The 25,556-nt window shown below is 34.4% G+C and overlaps 1 protein-coding gene across 1 annotated transcript in view; it reads left to right on the plus strand.

The window, feature by feature from the left end:
- The window catches only part of LOC123246225 (ATP-binding cassette sub-family A member 9-like), a 104,585-nt gene that overhangs the window by 57,312 nt on the left and 21,717 nt on the right, over nt 1-25,556 (plus strand). The window contains 8 exon segments of the mRNA XM_044675155.1: nt 6,965-7,102; nt 11,365-11,472; nt 11,840-12,022; nt 12,199-12,312; nt 17,032-17,078; nt 17,646-17,766; nt 20,374-20,489; nt 22,726-22,819. Of these exon segments, the coding sequence (XP_044531090.1) occupies nt 6,965-7,102; nt 11,365-11,472; nt 11,840-12,022; nt 12,199-12,312; nt 17,032-17,078; nt 17,646-17,766; nt 20,374-20,489; nt 22,726-22,819 (921 nt within the window).

Raw genomic sequence — 25,556 nt, forward strand, 5'->3', positions numbered from 1 at the left:
CTCTTCTAAAAATTTGAGATATTAGTCCCTGCTAGGATTGATGTAAGGGCTAAATGGAAACACATATAAAACATGCTGCATACTTTAAGTATATAAGTAAGCTCTATAAATCCTAGCTGAATCAATACCCAAACATTTAGTGTATTTAAGAAATCCAAGGGAGACTGTGTGTCATAGAGGGAGCTAAAAAACATAAATGCGAGACATTCTTTGCCCTCAAGAAACTTATTCTATAGGAGGCAAAATAAGATGTGTACACAGATACTAACTTTTTAATGTATTTTTAATTATCATAAACTATATATGTGGTCACAAAATCCACATACTGAGCTAGATTAAATTAAATTACTCCTGCAGAATAATTCCTTTTGGAGTTTGCCTTTAAGAAATGTTTCTATTTTTTTTCAAGTCATTTAGAAACATATTTACCTAAAGCAGTTCTTAAACTTTTTTTGTTTCATGGGCAGTTGGGTGAAGCATATAGACTTTTTAATCACAATATTTTAAATCCATAAAATATATAACATTATAGAAGAAACCAATTATATTTAAATAAAGTAACTAAATTATTTTTAATAAATCTAGTTTGCAGTCTCCAAGTTAGGCACATAAGACTGAAAGAGTTTGAGTTTGAGTTTGTTTTGTTTTGTTCTTAAATGCAGATCTATAACTAGGAATACTTGTGGTTACAGAAAAACTTACAAATGTGCATGTTGAGTTGGGTGTTGTCAAAAGTGCAAAGAGAGAGTAGAATGGATGAGGGAAGGCAGTGGCAAATGAAGATAATTAAGTGGTCAGAGAATGGTAATTGTACAAATGACAATCTGACCTGAGACACAGGAGCAGAGAGGAAAGCCATCCTCCCAGCAAATTCTATCCTCACTCCCTTGATGATTTATATAAGAAGATGGGCTTAAAAAGAGACTCAATACCAATTGGAATACTGAAGGTGTTAGCTTGGGAGTTTAGGGGGAAAGCTTGCCTGAATTTAATTTGGACCACTGAAAAACCATGACATGAGGGAGGAAGCTATGGTAGTGGTTGTTGTAGGTGACTAAGCAGGAACTTGACCAAAGACATTTGATAATTAAAAGTCTGGTAGTAATTGTCTTATTCATTATTAACATCTTGATCCCCAAACACAATGACTTGCACATAATAATGCCAAACAAAAATTAGTTGAATTAAGCTAAACCACTATTAGAAAGTAGTAGACATAACTTTTCTATATGGTATTATTAAAGAAACTTAAGAATTTTATATTTGACAAAAAATGTCTCTGGACATACATTTACTTATAATTAATTCATGAAATTACACCAATAAAGAGTTATTACTTTGGTCATCCTACTAAAATTATTACATACCTAGTGAAAAATAGTATAAATAATTTATAGCAATTATGATAGTAGTATAAATTAGAATCTGAAAGTATATATAACAGACTGTAGAGAAAAAATAAGTTCACCGAATGAACTTAGTGTCTATTTTCAACCATGACTTAGTTATTGGCATATAAATTTCAAGTTCTAATTTTATTGTTAATTTCTAGCAATTTTTTACCTGCTTCATCAGTAGTTGTTTTTCCTTCTAGTTTTAGGAAAACTTCATTCAGACTCATCATAGAAACACCATAATGAACAATGCCTTGGCCAATACAGCTATCAAGATCTCTGTAAAGGTCTAAAGAATACATCATAATATTATAGTTATAAAAATTATTACTTAGATTGATAGTAAGTATATTTCCAGATATACAAAAAGACAAAACAATCTTAGTGTTATCCTCAACTCTTCCTTCTACCATTTCCCCTTCCCATACATACTACAAGTTGCCAGATCTTATTATTTCTATTTGTACTACATAACTCCTATATGACCCCTTCTTTTCATTCACCCAGCCAATATCTTAGTTCAAACAATCCACTCTCCTCACCTGTACTATTGCAACATCCTTCTCATTTATCTCTTTGTCTCAATTTTTTCTCCATTCCAATCTGTTTTTAATATAACTGCCAAAATAAATCTCCAGTGATTCCTTGCTGCTTGTATAATTAAATTTAAATTATTCTGCTCGGCTTTTAAAGTCTTACAGAATCTGGTCTAGAATTTTCTCTCTCTCCTCATTATAAATTCTTCCACTTTTTATACTTTGTGGTCAGAACAAACTGGCCCTCTCTCTGTTCCTAAGAGGAATTCCTTTTTCTTGTCTTTTGTCTTGCATTGACAAGACTTTAGCATACTCTCTCCTCACCTCACAAAATTCCTCCCTTCCTTCAGGATGCAGCTAATTTCTTGATCATCTCAACTGCTATTTCTCTTGCTACCTCATAACAAAATAATTTGTATTTATTCCATATACACTTATATATCTATACACTCTCTCTAATTCCTTGAGAGCAAGACCAAGGTGCAGCAGGAAGCTGGAACAGACCAGTGCCAAGTAATCTCAGTTCCCTGGTCCCAGACATCACAGCACCCTAGCAGCCCATACCCATCCCATAGCAGGAACCACAATAAGAGAAAGGGTTAAGGTAGAAGGTATAAAGCAAAATACATGGGAGTCTTATGCTAGCATAATAAACAATATCAGTATGGGACCTAATTGTCTCTTCAGTAAGAGATGGATCCAAGTTCAAAGCTGTTTTAGGAAGAGGAAAAGAGGAAGCCAAAACCAAAATCTAAGCCGAGCCACTTTGAGAATAAGGTGAACCCCATTAATTTCTGCAGATGAGGTTTGGTCTAAGCCCCTCCATCCAGGACCAAACAGACCCTGCTTACATCACCCAAGAGTATAATAGGGAACAGAGTCTGATCCAAAGATAAAGCTACAAGGCAGAAACTGAGCCTAAAATTGCAAATGCAAAGAATAGAATATCAAAGTCAATTAAGAAATTTGAAGGAATGAGATAAACTAAAGGAGTAAATATGGAAGAAAAGAGTAATTCTACAATAAGTTTAAGGAGAGACTTGCAGAAAAGAATGTCTTGGCTATGAGAATAACAAAAGAATCTGAAAGAAATCAGAAATAATAATAAAAAAGAATTTTAAAGGAAATGACAGCTAGGAAGGAAGATAAATGTTGGAGGGGATGTGGCAAGTTGGGATACTAATGCATTATTAGTGGAGTTGTGAACTGATCCAATCATTCTGGAGAGCAATTTGGAACTATACCTCAAAAGTCATAAAATGGTGCATACCCTTTGATCCTGTAATACTACTCCTGAATCTGTATACCAAAGAGATCTCTCTTTTTCTGGTAGCAAATAATGGGAAATTGAAATGTCCATCAATTGATGAATGACTGAACAAATTGTAGTATATGTTGGTGAAGGAATACTATTATGCTATAAGAAATGATTAGTAAGATGATTTCAGAAAAAGCTGTAATGTTGCAGAGTAACAGCAACACTACACAATAATCAGCTATGGAAGACTTGGCTACTCTTAGGAATGCAATGATCTAGGACAATACTGAGGTACATATGATGGGAAATGCTATCCACTTCCAGAGAAAGAACTTTTGCAGTAGGATGTAGATTAAAGCGTACTATATTCCATATCAGCTTATTTACAGTTTTATTTTAGGTTTTTGGTTTTGTATGAGTGCTCTCTTACAACAATGTCCAATATAGAAGTGTGTTTTGCATGATAATGCATTCATGGCCCAGATCAAATTGCTTACCATCTCTGAGTAGGGGGAGGGAAGGGAGAGAAGGAAATGGTTTGAATCTTATAATTTCAGAAAATGTATGTTAAAAATTGACATTATATGTAATTGTGAAAATAAAAGTATCTCTGAGTGAAAAAGAAGAAATAATATCTTAGAACAAATAGTGGCAAAAACACTTTCCCAAGAACTGAACTCCTTGATAATTAGAATAAGCCAAACAGGAAACAATGATTCCATAAGACAAGAATTGGCAGGGGAAGTGGGAGAGTACAAATATGGGGAAAATGGAAGAAAATGTAAAGTATGACTATTTTTTAAAACTGACTAGGAAAAGAGGTTGAAGAAATACCTAAGAATTATCAGACTACTTTAAATTAATACTCTAAAAAAAGTCTGGATATCATAATTCAACAAATCATTTTGGACAACTTTCCAAATCTGTTGGAACCAAACAGCAAAGTGAAATTAGAAAGAATCCAGCAGTTACTAAAAGAAACACCAAAATGTGAAAAATTCTAAATAATTTCATAAAGTCAACCCAGGACATTCAGGATAAAAGAAAAAAATTCTAAATACAAAATGAAAAAGTTCAAATGCCAAGGAATCGCTGTCTTGATCACATAAATCATGGCAGCTACTATGATAAAGAAGAGAAGAACTTTGAACACAATATTCCAAAAAGCAAAAGGCAAGTGCTTACAACCAAAATAGTTGGCAGAGTTGAATGTAAAAGAACTGAGAGGGTATTTAAAAGAGAGGATTTTTCAGCCTTCTTGATGAAAAGACCAGAACTGAACCAAAACTTAGAAATGGAACTCAAATCTCACTTTCTATATGGAATTTACAATGGTAAATCAGATAATTTTCTGACAATACCAGATATAAGAATTTTGAAAGACAGGCTAAATGTATGCAGTCATTAATTAGAGAATAACACCATTTGTGTTCCAACTGAGTTTGGTCTCTGGAATTTTGAACTGATTTTTGAATTTTTGGATTGAATTTTAAATTGAAAGTTCCCCTTCCTTATGGAGAAAAAAAGGTTAGGTAGTAGGATGGGGAATCTTTTCTCAAGTCTGATAAAGTAAAAGTGAAAGATGGACAGGAAAATAAAAAACTAATTGGAAATTAAATAATATGATTCTCCAAAACCAATTTGTCAAAGAAGGAATCATAGAAACAATCAACAATTTCATTGAAGAAAATGACAATGATGAGACATCCTACCAAAATCTGTGGGATGCGGCCAAGGCAGTACTCAGGGGCAGTTGCTCAGCCCGCGATTTAGTGAGAGCCCTTTATAGCCTGGAAATGTCTCGATTCCACATACCTTCCACGCTGTGCCCTGTTGTGGGGTTCCTCCATTCGTCTGGACTTGTTTTTATGTCCCCTTGAGGAGTTTTGTGTGTTTCGGTCAGGAGAGGTTAAGAGCTGCTTCTTACTCTGCCGCCATCTTAACCCGGAACTCTCAATTTTATTTTTTTATTTGCATGTCCAATTCATTGATCTTTGCCCTCCCTAATTTGTTAATACATGCATTCAAAGATATAAATTTCCCCTTGAGTACTACTTCCAACTCTGTGATTAGCTGTTGATGTGAGACAGCAGAGATAAGTAGAGCTTGCACAAATAAGAAGTAGAGCTATGTTATGATAAAATTTTCGGAGACTATATATTAAATTATAATTATTTGCTAGTTAAAGTTGAGGAGAGAGAGACAGAGAGACAGAGAGAGAAAAATCACCAAGTTACCCTAACTAAAAAAAAATTCTGCTTCCATTCTTCCCTGAATCCAGCACCCAGCTGAGGTTCAAGTAGAATACTACAAAAAAGGGAGAGAGATTACATTATGCTCCAGTTCCCGCTCAGGCAGAGTCCTGTGCCCAAGAGAGCATACTTCTGCTCCTCCTTTTTAAGATCACAACTTTTATGTCACTTCTTGAGCATAATATGCTGTTTCCTATTCATAGCTATTATGAAGCTCCATTTTCTTTCTGGGCAATACACGATTTTAATTCAGAGAAAGTAATTCTCCTGAATTTCCAACATTGTATTTCCTGAATATCTATGTGAAAAACATAGAATTCAATTTTGTTTCCAAAGAACAAATGTGAAAAGGAAACTCCATTTCTTCTCTTTTGAGGTCAGAGACTATGGCTATGGAACATGCCATATACTCTCATGTGTTTGTTAGTTTTTGTTGAATTACTTTCCCCTTTTATTTATTTGTTTATTTATATTTCATGTATAAGAGAGTGTAGAGGTGTTCTTTAGAAATAAAAATGATACAAAGACAATAAAATAAAATAAACTGAGGAGTCAGATAGCAACTAGTAGAAGTATGACACAATTTCCCAAATGGAATTTAGTCCTACTCATTTAATTCGTGGTCCAACTCATTGCTCATTTGCAGTGTCTATCCAAGATACATATATTAATGTCCTTATTCATCAGTCTCTCCATACAGAATGACAGAAATAGAGAATTTTAGAGTTACAAAGAACCTCAGGAGCCATTTGCTGTAAATTTTAGTCATACTCGAATATTGACTTCAACATATCTACCTGACAAGCAGTCATCTCACTGCATAGCACAATTTTGACAATAGATACTCTTCAATAAGAGGCAGCTAGGGTTCAAGTCTTGCCTTAGATATGTTCTAGCTGTGTGACCCTGGGCAAGTCACTTAACACCCAATACCTAGCCCTTACTGCTCTTCTGCCTTAGAAGCAATATACAGTATTCATTCTAAGACAGAAAGTAAGGGTTTAAAAAAAATAAAGAGGCAGCTGGGTGGTTCAGTGGATAAAGCCCTGGGCCTGGATTCAGGAAGACATGAATTCAAATACTGCCTCAACCATATACTAACTGTGTGACCCTGGGCAAGTCATTTAACCTCTGTTTGCCTTAATTCATTGGAGAAGGAAATGGCAAATCATTCGAGTATCTTTGAAAACCCAGTATGGTCCATGGGGCTATGAAGAACTGAATGTGACTGAACATCCTTCATCCTTTTAGCATTAATGATGTATTTTACATCTGCAATGAAAGGCATAAAGTAACCACTTGTTAATAATCAGCATTGGCTAAATATATTATTGCAAACAGCTGATTTATTAAACTTATCTCAGTTTATCTAATTATAGAAATTATGAAACATTTTGGATTTGATCTAAACTTGATTTTTCAATTAAGTGAAAAATGAAAAAGGAAGCACTGCTCTTTTTACTTACCAGTGACTGATCACATTTTCTTTCCAGTGATAATGACCTGTCACTTATTTTCCTTAAGGATTATAGGTTTTCAGTTGCATGCAATACCAAGAGACTGAATTGCTTTCCGGTGCTTGTGGATATCATTAGTAATGGACTCCTTAAAATGTTTAATTCCTCAAAGCAAATTCAGACTTTGAGAAACATATTTCCTTATGTAAGTATAATGGTGAGAATTTTTTTATCCACTATTGCTAAGAAATAAAATATTGTAAGAGAGAATTTTCCAGCTAACAGAAATTTAACCCTTTATTATCTAAAATATTTTTATATTATCTTTTTTTGTAAAGAACTCTTCGTAAAGGCACAAGTCAAGATAATACCCTTTAAAAACAAAGGAAAAACAATAGCATTTCTCTCTGTTTCTGTCTCTCTGAATCTCAAATGGAGATGAGTGAATCATGACCTAGACTTTACCGTGCTATAGCCTGTCCTCACTTGGTGGGTGGTTTGAAAGTTATGAGGTAGTTATTTTTTATTGCCTAGTATTTTCACATAGTTGTCTTAGCCATAAGTTCTCCTTTCTCACTTCTCAGCAGCTAAGAGGTGCAGTGGATAAAGTGCTGGGCCTAGAGTGTAGGAGATCTGAGTTCAGATCTTACTTCAGACACTAACTAGCTTGTGATCTCAGGCAAGATATTTAATTACTGCCTTGCTTCAGTTTTCTCAGTTAAAAGATGGGGATCATAAGGGGCAACTAGTTGGCCCAGTGGATAGAGTGCTAGGCCTAGAGACAGATAATGCTGAGTTCAAACCTGACCTCAGACACTCCCTAGTTTTATGATTCTGGACAAGTCACTTAACAACCCAATTTTCTAGCCCTTGCTGCTCTTCTGCCTTGGAACTAGTATTGATTATTAGTATTGAATATTAGTATTGATTCTAAAAAATGTAAGATTTAAATTAATATCCAGTAACTCCAAGTATTATATTATATATATATATATTTATTATATTTATTTATTAATAATCACTTGAAGTAGAGGATATAAAAAGACAAGAGCAAAAGCCTGAGGAAAGGCAGCTTTCCCAGCCACCTTCCTGGGGGGAAAAAGAGAGTGAGATGTGGGGTTACAGAAACTTTATCTCCCAAATGTAAGGATGTAACATGAGGATGAAAGTGGGATTCTGGGAAATGGAGTCTGGGGTACAAAATTCTAATTACACAGAAAGAAGGTAAGGGTTTTTAATCTAATAAAAAAGATGAGGATAATAATAGAATCTACCTCTTATGGTTGTTGTAAGGATCAAATAAGATAATATTAAAAAACGCATTTAGCACAATGCTTGGTACATAGCAAGTACTTAATAAAAGCTTATTTCCTTCAAACTACCCTTGTAGCCACACCATGTTTTTTTTTTGTTTTTGTTTTTGTTTTTTAAACCCTTGTACTTCGGTGTATTGTCTCATAGGTGGAAGATTGGTAAGGGTGGGCAATGGGGGTCAAGTGACTTGCCCAGGGTCACACAGCTGGGAAGTGGCTGAGGCCGGGTTTGAACCTAGGACCTCCTGTCTCTAGGCCTGACTCTCACTCCACTGAGCTACCCAGCTGCCCCCACACCATGGTTTTTTGTGATGCTCTGGATGTAGAATTATTCTTTTCTTCTGGGTCAATTTCTTAAGCTTCTTTTAACTCAAAATATTTCTTCACTGTGTACATTGTTTTATCCTCTGGCTCATCTCTTTAGCCGTTGACTTTGGACTTCATGTTACCAGCAGTTTTCCATCATTTCCCACATCCTTGAATTGAAAGGACAGGCTCTATTTTATTCTCTTCCCTCTCTGCTCTGAATGTGGTGGCTCCTTGCCAATTGGAAGAATCTATCTAAATTTAGCCCCACATCTGAGCCCCAAAGTACGCCCAGAGGTAGAGACATTGATATCCAGTATGGAGGATTTCTAGACTTAACACACAAAACTTGAGGCTTTTTTAAGTCTAATTTTCTGCCATGTCTCAATGTTCTGCACCATTTGTAGACCCAGCATTATAAAAATGAAATCCAGGACTATGATGCTGGCAAATGAGAATAAAATAAATAAAATAGGAATAAATAAAAATTAAGAAATACTCTTCAGGAAGAAATTTTAGGAGTTTGCAATATACTTGATATGGATATGCAGGGGTTGCAGTGATACTGAGAAAAAAGACTTAAAGGAGATTTTTAGACCTTCTATCCTATAAGATGGGTAAAATGAATTATATTGACATTTATAAATGTACATTTATAAATTTATTTCATTTTGTTTTATTTATATTTGTTTTTATAAATTTAATAAGGTTAGAGGAAGAAAATAATGTATTCTTTCTGAGGCATGTTGTATTTGAAGGGATGGTAAGAGATGCATGTGGAGAAGGCCTGTAGCTGTGATACATCTGAAACTCAAATATGGTGAGAGATTAGAAGATCCAAGTTTAGGAATCACATTGGTAGAAGTTATAATGGACACCATGAGAGTATATAAACTTGTGAAAAAGATGAGGTCAAGAAAGCTAAGGACAAAAGAATAGACACAGTTTCAGGAAATGGAAAAAAAAAAGAAAACAAGACAGAAAAACAATTAAATTCTTTCCTTTTCCTCCAGATTCTCACTGTTTTCTTGTTACCCACTTGCTATATAGGATTCCACTTGTAGTTAAAGTATTAACTAACCTCATTAGCAGCAGTCTATTCTCTACTTCTGTAATTTCTACTCACTCTTATCCTTACATTAGAACTTTCCTCTTCTATCTCTCTTTTCTTTGAGTCCTTTCTAGGTGAATTGTTTTACAGATTAGTTTATTAAGTTAATTAAGACAAGTGAATTATGCCTGCTCATGATAATTTTTTAAAAGGGCCTTCAAAGACTGCAAGGAAAAGATGGACAAAAATAATAGCTCTCTTAGAGTGACAAAGAATTGGAAATTGAGGAACTGCTTGAACAACATATGGCCTGTGATTGTGATTGAATACTATTGTGCTATAAGAAATGAGAAGGGGATTGGGAAGGTCTATAAGAACTGATGCACAGTGAAATAAGCAGAACCAGTAGAATATTAGTAAAAGCAATATTGTAATGATGATCAACTGTGAAAGATAGATGCTCTGATCAATACAATGATCCAAGACAATTTCAAAGGACTCATGATGAAAAAAAATGCTATCCAATGCTAGAGAATGAGTACAAATTGAAGTATAATTTTTTACTATTTTTTCTTGCTTTTTATTTTGTGATAAGACACATATGGAAATATGTTTTTCATGGTTTCACGTGTATAACTGATACCAGATTGTTTGCCTTCTCAGTGGGTAGGGGAAATCTAGTGGAAAGGAGAGAATTTGGAACTCAAATTTTTACCAAAGAAAAGAATATTAAAAATAAATAAATAATGCATTCATTAAATGCAAACAAAAGAACAAAAAAATTTAGATCCATAAGAGAACAGTGTTTCGAAATGTAATTATCAAAGAAAAACTGTGTTTAGTCAATCAATACACATTTATTACACTCCTCTTAGGTGCCAGGAAGTATCCTAAGCTCTCGGGGTACAAAAAGAAAGGCAAAAGACAGTTTTGCACTCAAGGAATTCAATCTAATAGAGGAGAAAATATGAATATGAAAAAATTAATGAGTGAAAAAATATTTTAAAAAGAACAAAAGAAGCAAGATAGAAACATGATAAATTATAAATAATAAATGGAGAGAATATTCTAGAATTAAGAGGAACTGGAAATGTTTCCTAAAAAAGGTGGCATCTTACTGGAGCTTGATGGAAGACAACTAAGCCATGAGGTGAAGATGAGAAGGGAGAGCATTCCAAGTGTGAGGGACAGTCAGTTAAAATGGACAGTCAGGAGACAGAGTGCTCTAATAATATCTAGAACAGTGTCACTGAATAAGAAGACAGCAATGTGGAATAATGCATAAGAAAGATGGAGAGAGCACAGATTTGAAGGTTTTTAAATGCCAAAGAAATTATTTTATATTTTATCCTAGAGTTGATAAGGAGCCACTGAAGTTTATTGATTAGGGAGTAAAAAGAGAAATGATCATATATGCACTTTAGAAAGATTAATTTAACAGTTAAGGTGGAAAATTGTACTTGAGTGGAGAGAAATGTATGTCAGGCAAACCTACTACAAGACTAATAATTCAGGCCTGAGGCATTTATAGCTCACTCATTTCATATATGAATTTGAGAGTTCCTTTCTCTTGTCATTTGTTAATCATAGTTGTTTCCTCTGTTAAGAACATATCTTCCCTAAGTTAAAGCTATGTAAAAGCCTTCTTAACTTTATCATGGAGATTAAACATTATGCTTCTGCTCTTCACTTCCTAGAAAAATGTCCATCCCTGGAAAACTGACATCATCATTTTTTTTAACAGTTTTTGTTTTACTTCTTAAATTAAATAGCTAATAATATTCTTTAAACTTTCAGTTAACTGTATCGTTTAAGTTTGGCTCTATGGATAGCACTCTTTTCTGGGAATTGATGGCCACCAGCATTTCTCCTTACATTGCAATGAGCAGTATCTATGATTACAAAGTAAGAAAAGTTATTTGAACATCAACGCATTTTATTATGAAAGAATAGATTTTATTTTTATACACATCAGTTTTCTTCTTAAACAATATATGTTGATATGTGTAGTGCCTAATTCAACTGTTTTTTGCATGTCCCAACATGTAATGGTTTAAAACAAAATACTGAATTCTATGTTTTGAGTAGATGCCTAGTTACACTTTGAGAAAAAGCTCAGTGTTTGCTGAAGCATACTATCTCTACCAGGTTCCCTGAACATAGTTAGAAAATTATTATAAATACACATTTTATGCAAATGAATTTAGAAATATTTTATTAAACTTCAGACTTCAAAACCACTTTGTACCTCTTCTTTTCTCTTTTTAATCAGATAAGAGCTCAATCCCAACTAAGGATTTCAGGCCTCTACCCTTCTGCATATTGGTGTGGGCTGGCCCTGGTGGATGTTCCCTTGTACTGTTTGATACTCATTGTAACATATATATCTATGCATATTAAAAGACATAGAGACATCCCAGAATTATCACCTCACATAGCAGTGGAGTTTGCTAGGGTAAGTATAAAAATACACACAGAAAAAAAAAGATAATATCTGTAGTTGAAGCAAAATAATGTAAAAAAATCACTTAAATTTTTAATATTACATAAATGAAAACTATAAAAGCTGATATATTTTCCAGAATAAAATGTGCCTTATCTGTGTTTAACATTATCTTTCATTAATTTCAGGTCCTGTCAAGCATTGGTTACGCAGCATCTATTATCTCTTTCATGTATATGATTTCATTCATCTTTCGCAAAGGAAGAAAAAATAGTAGCATTTGGTCTCTTTGCTTCTTTAGTGTAAGTGCATATAAATAATGCTTTCATTTTCTAAGATCTTTATAGAAATCTGTGTAGCCACTTTTGTCTTTAAAATGACTTGTAGAGTAAAATAATATTATAGTAGAAATGTATGGTATTGCTGTTAGATAATTAATTGTACAGGAACAAAATTGACTGAATTTCTTTTGCAGGATGACTTTAAAATGATTTAAGTTCTCCAGTTAGCCTTAAATTCCCTAAATATATTCCTATTCATCTCACTTCAGTTCTTCTATAGAAAGAGAACAAAAGAATTCAAGACTAATTACTATAAGCCTGTGGGAACTTCCCATAATGAACACATAAGATTATGTATTTTGTATGTGGTGAGGAGAGAAAGGAAGAGTTGTTTAACTATGTGCATATGACTCAAGAATGACCTGAAGAAATCTCATCTGTGTGAGCTCTATCCTAGTCCTTGGAAAGCTGGTGATGCCTGGAAAGCCAGAATGGTATCTGAGAAAGAGATTCAAAGCAAGCCTGTAACTGTTAAAATGAAACAATCTCTCCTCTAGTTGCCAAGGGGCTTTTCAGGCTAGATGTATATATGGCACAGTGAGTAGAGGCCGCGGTCACATAGCTAGTGAATGTGAGAGATGTGATTTGAAATCAGATTTGAAATCAGAAATACCAACCCAAAATAAATACAGACTGCAAAACACAGGCATGGGCAAGACAAAAGGAATTGTGGATATGGTGAAAGGGAATTTGGGTAATGTAGTTTCAGGGGGTTCAAGATCTTCCAACTTTACATAAGAAAGAGAATGAAGGCAACCATGAAAAGGTTCTTAGTTTTTTATACAAGCATTTCCAATAACCAAAAATTAAAATTTGCCTTAATCTCAAAGAAGGCTGAGATTAACTAGTTGTGGTCATTGTTCACTCATTTCAGTTTGTGTTCAACTCCCTTCATGACCCTATGTTGGAGTTTTCTTGGCAAAGATACTGACATGGTTTCCCATTTCCTTCTTTAGCTCATTTTACAGATGAGGAATAGAGGTAAACAGGGTTAAATGACTTGCTTAGTCTCCTAGATAAGAAGTATCTGAGGTCAGATTTGAACTTGTAAAGATAAGTCTTCCTGACTTCAAGACTGAGCACTATCCACTGTGCCACCTAGCTGCTCCAAAACTAACTAAAGACATCTATAAATTTAAATTATAGCAAAGAGTCCAATCTCTGTCTTAATGTTAGGAATTTTCCTAACTAGGGCCTTGGAGCAATTGTTATTTAATTTATAAGTTTTCGCTAACCTGAATTCCCTAAAGCCACAGAACAGATAACCACGTGGATTTCAAGCATTTTTTTGCCCCTAGTCTTAAACTAATTTAATTATTAAGACTGGCTATTACATATATATGATATAAATAGAAGATAATCTTATAGGAAGTGATTAACAGGGAGAGGAATCATAGGAGAGAACTCCTCAAGAAGATGGATTGGAGCTTTATAGGAAGCCAAGAAAGTTAGGAAGCAGAAGTAAAGAGGAAGATTATTTTAGGAAAAGAATATCCATTGAAAATCACTCAACCAGGAGATGATTGTTACTTGAGAGTTACAGCAAGTAGAACAATGTTGATGTACGGCAGAGGGGAGTAAAATGTAAAAAGACTGGAAAGGCAAGGAAATATATTAAAGGTCTTTAAATTCCAAACTGAGGATTTTATATTTAATGCTGGAAGCCATAGGGAACCATTGGAATCTATTGGGTAGTCAGGCAATATGATCAGACCAGGGTTTTAGCAAAACCACTTTGGCAGCCTAATGAAAATTGGGCAGAGGAGGGGCTAGATATCTGAAATAAGAAGACCAATTAGAAAGCTAAGAAAACTGAGGAATGATGAGAGTCTGTAGTAAAATGAGGTTAAATGAGTCTAGAGAAAAGGCACCTATAGGGCATATATGAATATAGCAAGAAGATTTTACAATATATAAGATATATGGAATGAGTATGAATGAGGCATTGATGAGGACACTAAGGCTACTAGCCTGGATAATTAGGAGAATGGTAGTACCTTTAATAGTAACAATAAAGTAGAAAAAAAGGGAAGGTTTGGGGAAGAAAGATAATCAGTTCTCTTTTGGACATATTGAATTTGAGGACTATGGGACATCCAGTTTGATATGTCTAATATGAAGCTGGTGATATGAGACTAGAGCTCAGAACGTGGGATAGAATTTGGAATTCAAAATTCTGTAGGATTACTGACCAGTTAAAAAAAAAGTCACTCCCATAAGTTTGAGCAAGTTATTGAAAGCCTGGACCCTGGTGTTCTCTAAGTCATTAATGGGTTGAAACCACATTTTGTTCCAGAGAATTGATAAATTTGCCTATAGCTTTACTTTTTGTCAGTAGATGCCACTAATGGGTAGGTTTTTTTCTTTCTAAGGGTTGGGCTTGAGTTCTGTTGTTTTAGATTATGACTTCCTTTTGTTCGTCTGGCAGAAAACAAAGCCTATAGCCAGAGGCTGAGTTCTAGAGATTAGGCTCTAGGAGGGTAGGACAAAGCCTGAGTGTCTTTCAGAGGCTAAATTTGGGAGGGACAATAAGGTGTAGCTGAGATTCTATTTAGTTTCTAAAAGACTGAAGGATCTTTTCTCCTGCTTCCCCCTGAGGCTAAAACTGCTAAAACTATGTGCCTTCTTCTTTGGGCAAAAGGGCGGCTTAATTGTAGCTGGCCCCACCAGGCTTTAGCTTCTACCTTAAGACTTTAAAACTAGAGACATGTGTAGTTTTGGAATAAAAATAGAAAACAAGGCTAAGACCTAATTTTAGCCTAAAAAATTGACTCTCCCTAAAAAAAAACTCTACTAATATGCTGAGTCCAGTGCCTTCTGCTTTGGTGAGGAGCAGGGCTGCTTCTAAACCTTCTAGGTGTGATCTCTGGGCTATCTAAGAAACAAAGCAGTCTGCTAGGTCCAGTAAGGCAACTAAAAAATAGGATTCCTTTCCTGGTGAAACTAAGGGTCAGCTAATTGGGTTATTTGTTCCCTAAGCAAAGGGTTAGGGTTGGGTCAGGGCCCTGCAGCCAAGGTTAAAAGCAGCTGCTTTTAATGTATTTTAAAGGCTAAAGGAAAGAAAATGTTTGATCTCACCAGTCTGGCAGCTTTATATAAATTTCAGATCCAAAGCAAGCTGTGAAAAAGGCTGACTTAGGGGATAGTCATAAAGTAAAGAAAAATTCAAGAAAATTTAGGAAGATTGAGAAAGTCCGAGACCGAAATGTGGTATACCAAAAATAGTCAATATAGAAGGAACTCTGGGAAGATAGGCACTCTACAACATTATTGGTAGAAGTATGAATTTGACAATAATTCTCAGGAAAAATAATGGAACTATGCAATGTAAGGGGTAAAATTATGGTTGGACTGAATATTCAAGAGTGGTTGCCAGGAATTAAGTACTTAATTCCAAATGAAAGACTCAAGTCAGAATGACTTTTATGGTAGTTTATTTATAAATAGGAAGAGTGAGAGCAAGGAAAATGAGAGAAAGAGAGAGATAATTACTCCAGCCTGGTACGAACCAGGCAGGACTTCAGAGGCCCCAGCAAAGGGCCTACAGAAGTTAATTAAACAAGGCTTCTAGCCACGAGGCCTCTTCCAAGACAAGGGGCCTCTCCAGAGGTTAGTGCCTCCAGAAAGCCAAGGAAAGGGAATCAGCCTTTCCACTTATCCACATGGCAGTCCAAAGGGAATCAGTCTGAGGTCTCATACCCAAGCTCCTCCAAGACTAAGTTCAAAGGGGAAAAACCCTTCACAGGAAGTTACTATCATATTTAAAAGACAGTTCTTTGCGTCACTTCCTATGTCTTTCTTCCACTTATACGTGGACAAATAGCAGCTTTAACTTTGCTCCAGACTGTCCAGGGGACAGTCAGTTGTTTTGATTTGTCACTTGCTAACACATGTGGGTCATAGACTTCCCTCCCCCCAATTAATCCTTAAATCCTGGTGGTTAAAATCTAAAGAATCAATAGGGGAGAGATAATCCCATCTTCACAGCAAGAAAAGTCTCTTAGATGTTAATTCCCAGATTTTCCGTGAACTATGATCATGATAGGTAACATATTGCTCTTTAAATTTTTCAAAGCATTTTGCACATATCATTTCATCTGAGCCCTATATCAGTCTTGTGAGACTAATACTGCAGATATTATTACCTTGATTCTGGTTTGAGAAAACAGACTTAGTAAGATTAAATGACTTGCCTAAGGTCCCAGAGTTAGAGTCAGAAGTGGAAGTTTAACCGAGGTCTTTTTTACTTCAAGTCTGGCAATCAACCTACTATGCTACACTAGGTCTCTTAGCATATATTATGGAAGTATAAGACAAAACCAAATAACTCATATATAAAATATATCAAAATATTCATTGCAATACTTTGTTAGAGAGAGAAAGCAGAAAGAAAATATGTGCCTTTCAATTGGTGAATCATTTATACAAGTGATCTATGAATATCATGATATATTGGTGAGAAATTGATGAGAAATCACAAATTGGATGAATTCTGAGAAACATAAGGAGGCATATTTAATAATGTAAATGAACAGAACACTAAAAGGTAACAGAACTTAGATTAAAGGCAATGACCATCATTGGTTCCAGAGGACAGGGAACTATGGGTTCCAAATGACTCATATGAGGTTTTTTTTTTTTAATTGGTTTTGCTCAACTGTTTTGATTTTTGATAACTAGGGATCCTTGATGTGGACAAGGGTAAGAGGTGTTGGAAAATTCCCAAAGTATTAAAACCTAAAAGGTATAATTAAAACAAATTAAAATGATCCTAGTTTTCCAGAAAATACTAAATATAGTTTGATAGGCATGAACTATATGTGTTGGTTGGTCAGTAGAATAAGTTTGAAGTTAAAACAGGGAACCAGATGGTGGAGTGATCTGGAAGCTAGCAGAGGAGTCTGAATTTGAAAGAATAGGCAAATGAGTGACATAATGAAGCAATGTTAGGAAAGATTATTCTGATAAGAAGATAAAAGATAGATTAAAATCAGAATGAAGCAGATACAATAATATAAGCATAATAGCCTAGATGTCATTGATGGCAGTGAAATGGGCATAAAGAGAAAACATGAGAGACAGTTCATTGGGGTGAAATAATAGGATAAGGTGCTAGCTCAGGTTTAGGTGACAAAAAAGAAGGCAGAGTTAATTCTATCCATATGAATAGCCTAGAAGTTAGTAAAAACTATATGATCAAGCCAAAGATAATAATTTGTAGAAACCACTATTTATGGGGTGGGGGAACTATCCTCATAGGATGCATTTTTATAGCATTTCTTTGTTCTTCACAGAATATTTCCATCAAGTAAAGATGCAGGTCCCAACCCTGAAGAGCCAGAAGATGAAGATGAAGATGTTCAGGAAGAAAGAGAAAGAACATCAAATGCATTGACTACTTCAAATCTTGATGAGGTAATGAATAAATAAGTAAAATACCATTTATTGAAATACATAAATGTTTAGTTGAACCAGTTATCAAGTAGAGTAAATAATTTTCTCTCTACAACTTAAAAGTTTTTCAGTTTCTCTCATATTTTTATGTGTGTGGAATGGTTATCTACATTAATATCTCATATCTTAAAAAAGCTGGCTTTTTTCCCCAGCTAATTCACTCAGTCTAATCTGCTTTCATACTTGCAGATTTAACTCACCAGAGTACTACTTTGTGGATATACTCACATTTTAAAAAATCAATTTTTAAGAAATTAAAGTTCTTTTTTATCTTTATACCATGAAATGTGCACATACAAATGAGACATCAATCTGAATCTTTTTAAAAAGTGACTAGATCTTTTAAATGTATGTCAGTCCATTTTCTGTCTCCTTTCCCAGCCAAATTGCTCACAGTCTATCTGAAAATTGTTTAGCACAAAGATTTTAACAGTTTTTACTGATTCAAATTTCTTTTGCTATTCTTCTCAGTCACTGAACTGTTCACCTATGAAAGCTGCAACACCCTACATCTTTCACTGGTTGATTGAATTATTTTTCTTTACACAAAAGTACTCTTGTTCTTTTCAAACCAAACTTCTCCATGTGAAAGAAGAGTACTTTAAAGGGACATGATGCATGATGATTGATTTTTAAGGTTATTCAGAAACTCTAAAATGAAAGGAGCAGAGTAAAATATTATCCTTTTGAGGAAATAAGGTTTGTCAAGCTTATGAATAATTGTATATCCTGAAAAAGATTTTTTGCATCAAAGGATTGAATGAAACTAATTGTAAGGAATGTTGAGTAAGTATCAAGACTCTGTTTCATTGTTGTTGTTGTTAAATTGAGATGATATAAAATAAGTTGTGGGAAGGTTTGGTTTGACTGCTTTGATGGAGAGCATAGCTTGAGGGGCAGGTCAGGAGGGCTGTGTAATGACAATCACAAGAAAACTCTCAACTCCTTTTTCCTTCTACTTTACTTGTTATTTTATTAATTATGTCATCCTGGTTCCAAAGTAATCATGGAACATATTTTGACATTTCCTCATTAATAACTAAAATTAAGACAATATCTCATTAATTAATTTGCTCTATACCCCACTCCCATTTAAATATCACTTTAAAAATAAACAGGAAATTTCTAATAAAATTTTGCTTATCTTTCTCTACATCAAACGTTTAATTTCCTAGAATTAAATGACCATTGAGGTTGTTATTTACACAATTTACTAAAAATCCAACACAATATAAGGAAAGAAACAATTATTAACAAGTTTCACTTAAGAATGGTGGATTTTGTTTAGAAAATTGAGAAGCCAGTTGAAGAGATTCAACTCTCTTAGAGTGGAAACCAAAGTCTTTTAAATATTCTTGTTATAGTATTTCTTTTTGCACGGTAAGAATTAAATTCAGTCTTTTAGAAAAGATAATTTTTTTCTTAGTCCTTTCTTTCAGTACTTCATTCAGTCTATTTTTAGATAATTAGGTAATTTTCTAGGATCACAGTTAAATTCTCAAACTCTTCACAGACTCCTCAAAGACGACAGTCAAACTGTTAAATACCTCACAATTCCATTGACTTGAAAGAAAAAGAGTTTTCCATAGTCTTGTACATTTGCATATTTCATAGTGTGCATATCGAAGTCAGTTATACAATGATGAGTGTATATATGATGTATGATGACTTTAATTTAATTAGAGAAAATTTTAGCTCACATAAACTTGTACTTTGATAAATATAACGTGCCCTGACAATTCAGTGGAACATCCAACCCTTCTAATTTTATAGATGAAGAAACTGAGCCACAGAGAAGCTAAGTGACTTATCCAGGGTCAGAGGGAAATTGGATGGCAGAACTGGGATTTGAACCCAAGCTGACTCTTATCCCAGAATACCAGTCTACCTTTCATGTATCTGTGATCATATCAGTGGTGTTGCACCACTCATGTAGAGTAATACTTTGGATGCTGTCTTATTTGGTGTAATTCTGATCAACATCTTTCCATACATTCTTCACAAAGGATTTATTCAACACATTAGAAGCCTTCATTTGGTATAATAAAAAAATAAACAAACTTTTTGCATCTTTTAGTATCCATTTATTGCCCCTCACTCTCACTGCATGACCATCCACATTTTTTTCTAGTCATACATATCTTTTGATAATGTCTTTTCATGTCATTTCTAAAATGTGATTATCGTTAGCCTAGATACCCAATTTTTATCTTTCCATTGCCCCAAGGGTCAACTGTAATTTTTATTCTTTAGATATTATGATGAGCCATGATCCAAATCCATTCATCATGAAAATAGTGATATAAAAATGGGCTTTTGTGGCCTTCAGCCTCTTGAGATTACACAAAATGTATGTGATACTTCCAGTGTCCATTCATGTATAGTTAAAGACCATCTCCCCCTAGATGTGAACACATGCTGGAACAGTGCTCTTAACTACATCATATAGGTATTTCTCTGAGTGTAGCATTCTTTGGTTCATAGTTTAGGACAGAGAATGGGGTTCAGTCTGGGAGAATACAGCATTCAAACAAGAACTATGGGGGAAATAAAAATGTTCTTTTTCAGAAACCCGCCATTATTGCTAGCTGTCTACGCAAGGAATATGAAGGCAAAAAGAAAAGTTGCTTTGCAAAGAAAAAGAAGAAACTGGCTACAAGAAATATTTCTTTCTGTGTTAAAAAAAGGTTTGAAAAGAACAGAATTGTTAGTAGAATCCCACCCCACACACATTTTCTGTTTAGGGCTGTGGAGGGTCCTGATTGTTTGAGAATATCAGAGACAATTGATTTAAATAAAATTCCCCAATAGGTAATTGCACTGGGAAAATGAGTTTGTACTACTAATATGTTTGCTTTATTAATAGTTCTGATTAAAACAACAACTATTTCCTAAAATAGGAAAATAATTATTTCTTCATTAAAACCATAAATTTCCTATTGAGTTACATGACACTGGACTCAGAGCAGCAGAGATTTTTATGATATAAAAACCAAACACTCCTGTGCCACAGTTGCAGAATGGGCTATGGAACAAACTGTTAAATTAATCAAGATTTCAGTTACAAGGTGTAAAAGCAGGGTCCAATAAAATTTCTTGTTTATATTCATTAACCCAGTAATTTAAAAGCATACTATCTGCTTTGAGTCCAGTACAAATTGTGCAGATCTGGCATATGGCTAACTCACTAGTAAAGTACCATGATTAAAAAAGAATCAAGACCCCCCTATTTCACATTCTTAAAACTTTTTCCATCCCTTAATATTTGCTGACACTGGGAGAACCCTGTACTATAGAAGATGCACCTTATTATCTTTTTTTTTAACATAAGCCATTTTTGGCATAAAACATTAATGAAGTAAGTAATCTCATGCAAGATATGAGAAGTATCCAGCAGTGAGGTCATAGAGTGAGAAGAAAGAAGGCTTGTCTTCCTGAGTTCAAATCTAAACTCATGCACTTTCTAACCATGTGGCCCTGGGCAAGTCACTTAACTTTTTTTGACTTAGTTCCTCATCCATAAAATGAACTGGAGAAGCAAATAGCAAACCACTCCAGTATCCTGTACCCCCCAGTGAGGTCACAAAGAATTGGACATGGTTGAAATGGCTGAACAACAACACTAGAAATATCAGACTGCTAACATATCACCAAGGCAGCATGATCTAGAAGGGGGAAAAATGGGGAATATGAGCCCAAAAGGTTGTTGTTTAATGATGATGATCATTAATTTAATTATGGTGATGTTAATGACAACCCAAGTGAGAAATTAAAAGTTTTCCACATAAGAGCAAGTTGTCCCTAGATCCGATTCTATGATCTACCATGAATTATAAACTCCAGTGATACTCTGTGGAATCACATTCCTCCTAGTTCTTCACTTGTCCTTAAACTCAGCATTACACCCTCATTTCAAAATGCTATGTTCTGTTTTCATTCCAATTCTTTATGCTTGGAAATTAATAGATCATAATTAACACCATAGTCTCTAGTCACTGATGAAGCCAACTTTGTATGTGACTGGATTCTGGGACTTTCCCTATTCCCATCATGCTGATCATACTACCATAATAACTATAGAAGAAAAAAATCAATGATTCATCCAATCAATTCACCACCAATTTCATCTTATATGTACACAAAAAATTTATTTATTCATAGAAGTAACAGAAGTTACAAAATTATATAAGTTCTGTTATGTGTTAACTATTTGAAACTATTTGAAACAAGTAAAAGGTTATATTTACAATAAAAAATATAATATATTTACAATAAAAATATAATATAATACTGTTGAAATTGGGTTTTTTTTAGTTTTTAAACAATAATTTAAGTTTAGCTTAGTTACCTAAAAAACATTTTATAACATTATTTTTAAACACAAATACACATTCAACTGAAATGACAAAAAGGAATTATGTCAGCACCAAAAATATGTTTCCTTTGATGAGGAGGAGAGCAAGCATAAAGGCAACTGGAAAGATGTAGCTATGGAAGCTAGGAGTGGTGGCTGTTTGGATACTGGAATCTGGCTGATGCACTGAGTTGTTATATCTCCCACTCCTTAGGAACCTCTATACTCTGGATAAAGCCATATCTCTTAATCTCTATCACCAGTCATCCTTACTCCTACTTTAGGGGGAATCTTCAGATTGTGGAGTCTGTACTTACTTCTAATCCTATTAGAACTAAAGAACCTCCTATATCCACCTAATTCCTAGTTTGAAGGGGATATAATGGAAATGATAACAGAGCCCTTCATTTTCATTCCACTGTAATACTGCTCCAACAGCATATAATGAAAAGGCAGTATGTTAACTCCAAGAGCACTTTTTGTTCTCTGAGACTCCAGGGAACACTTTTGTAGAATACTGGCAGATTAATCTGAGTAAAAACTGACTTTCAGTCATTATTTCTTCTAGGTGAGGTCCTGGGGCTGCTAGGACACAATGGAGCTGGAAAAAGTACAGCAATTAGGATGATAACTGGAGAAATAATACCAACTGCAGGAGAGGTAGGAGAAAGAGAAGGAAATTATGTTGAAGAATGGTGCCCAGAGAATACATTTTGTAACTACTGATGATTATCTCCAGATTTTTTTGCTTCTTGATCTCCCCGCAGTCTTTGATATTATCAGTGGCCTTCTTCATTGTTACACCACTGTCTTTTGATTCTCCTCCTACCTGTCTGACCACCCCCTTCTCAGCATCCTTTGCTGGATATTCAGATAGCTTGCTCCCTTTCATACTTTTCCAGTATTCTGACATCTTGTATCCCACCAATGTACTCTTTGGTCTAGTAACAATGGTTCTTTCTGTTTCCCTAACAAGATATTCCATCTCAAGACTTTGGGCACTTTCACTGACTCTATCCCATGCCTGGACCTCATTTCTACCTTCTGGTCTTCCTGGCTTCCTTCAAGTCCCAGCTAAAATCTCACCTTCTACAGGAAACATCTGATTCTTCTCAGTTCTAGTATTTTCCCTCTGTTGATTATTGCTTATTTATCTTGTACATATCTTGTTTGCACACATTTGTTGTCATGTTGTCTTCACCACTAGAATATAAGATTCTCAAATGCAGAGACTCTTTGTATCTCTTAGTGCTTAGGAAAATGCCTGACACATAATAGATGTTGAGTAAATGCTTATTGATCAAGGAATCCCAAACTAATACAATTATGGAAAAAAGATAATATCCCCAACTTTTATTAAATAATAACAAACAGCCTAGTCAAGCTGAGGGAAAATTGCATCTTAAGGAAGGAGTTTCCTCCGCAGAAAGAAAATGTCTTATATTCAGCAGTTAATAAGGAAAAAATAACATGTGAGAGAGAACAAAACATCTCTTGGTTCCAGACTTTAACAGACTGTCTAAATTGTGAAATCCTGTAAAGGAAAAAACACGGAGAGTTGTTACCAAAGCAAAATCAGGAACTTAAAGGTTTCCTAATGGTCACTAAGATTAGGCTGACTTTAACAGCTGGACAACATCTTCTTGGACATAAGATAGTACATATTATGGTTATGGAAGTGAAGAGGGGGAAGGGAAACTAGAATCCATGTTTTCTCATTTAAATCCTCACAAATAGGATAGTTTTTAAATGGAAATTTTCAAGCCAAGACTTCTTAATCTTTTTTAATATCAAGAATTTCTTTGACAATCTGGTAAAACTTAATATTACTATAATTCTTCAACCATAAAAAGGATATGTTATAGGAAATGACAAGTACAGAGAAAGGCTACTGAAAACAAAATGTATTTTTTCATATTTAAGTTCACAGATAATCTGAATCTCTTCATAGGTTTCTTGGGGTAGTATATATGAATTCCAGGTTAAGAACCCCTGATATGTGGGGGGGAACAGAAAGTAGTCTGGCAGAAAGCAAAAAGAGACTAATATCTCACACATTATACCAAGACAAGTTAAAAATGAGTACTTGATATAGACATAAAGGATGATAACATAAGCAGATTAGTGGAGCATGGAAGAAATTACCTGTCACATCTATTGCTAGGGGAAGAGTTCATGACCAAAGAAGAGAAAGAGAAATTTACAGGAAGTAAAATGGATAATGTTGAGTACTTAAAATGTATCAAAAATGAGAACAAAAGCAGGAAACTAGGGGAACATCTTAGCAGCAAGTTTCTCTGATAAAGGTCTTATTCCTAAAAATATGTAGGGAACTGATTAAAATTTATAAGAATAAGCCTCTTCCTAATTGATAAAAGGCCAAAGGATATGAATAGACAGTTTTCAGAGGGAGAAATCCAAGCTATTGATGGTTATATGAAAAAGTGCTATGTCATGAATAATTAGAGAAATGCCAAGTAAACAACTCTGGGACACTATCTAATACTGGCTAAGATGACAAAATTAGAAAGTGAAAAATATTGGATGAGATGAGCAGTTTTGTTGGTAGAGCTATGAACTAGTCCAATCACCCTAGACAGCAATTTGTAACTGTCCAAAAGTGTATTAAACTGTGAATTCCCTCTTACACACTGGCATTGTTATAAAGTCTATACCCGGAGGGTTGAAATAAAAAGGAAAACAACATATACATATTAAAATATTCATAGGATCTCTTTTTGTGGTGGCACAGAATTGTAAACTGAGTAGTGTTCACTGATTAGGGAATGGCTAAACTAGTAATGGTATATAAATGCAATGGAATATAATTGTGCTGTAAGATATGATAAAGAAGATGGTTTCAGAAAAACTTTGGAAGATTTGTGTGAACTAATGCAAAATGAAGTGAGTAGAATTAGGAGGTCAGTTTATATAATGACTAAAATATTACAAAGAAAATTAACTTTGAAAAATTAGTAAATGATTAGTGACCAACTATAATTTCAAAGGGCACATGATGAAATGTGATCTCCAAATAGAGGGCTGATAGACTTAAAGTACAGATTAAAGCACATTCTTTTCTTTTTCTTTCCTTTTCCCTTTTTTTTGAACATGAATAATGTGGAAATTTACTTCACATGACTGCATATTTTGGGAGATCTTATTTTTATTGCCTGTTCAATAGGTGAGGGAGGGAAGGGGAAAAGAAGAGGATTTGGAATTTAAAATAAAATAGAATTTTCAAAATGAATCCCTTACCTAAGACAAACTGGCTTCTTCATCACTAATATTTATAATCCAATTATGGAAACAAAAAGTATACCAAATATAAACAAAAAGAAGGAAGGAAGGAAGGAAGGAAGAAAGAAAGAAAGAAAGAAAGAAAGAAAGAAAGAAA

Source organism: Gracilinanus agilis, chromosome 4 (assembly GCF_016433145.1).
Source record: "Gracilinanus agilis isolate LMUSP501 chromosome 4, AgileGrace, whole genome shotgun sequence".
Taxonomy (NCBI): domain Eukaryota; kingdom Metazoa; phylum Chordata; class Mammalia; order Didelphimorphia; family Didelphidae; genus Gracilinanus; species Gracilinanus agilis.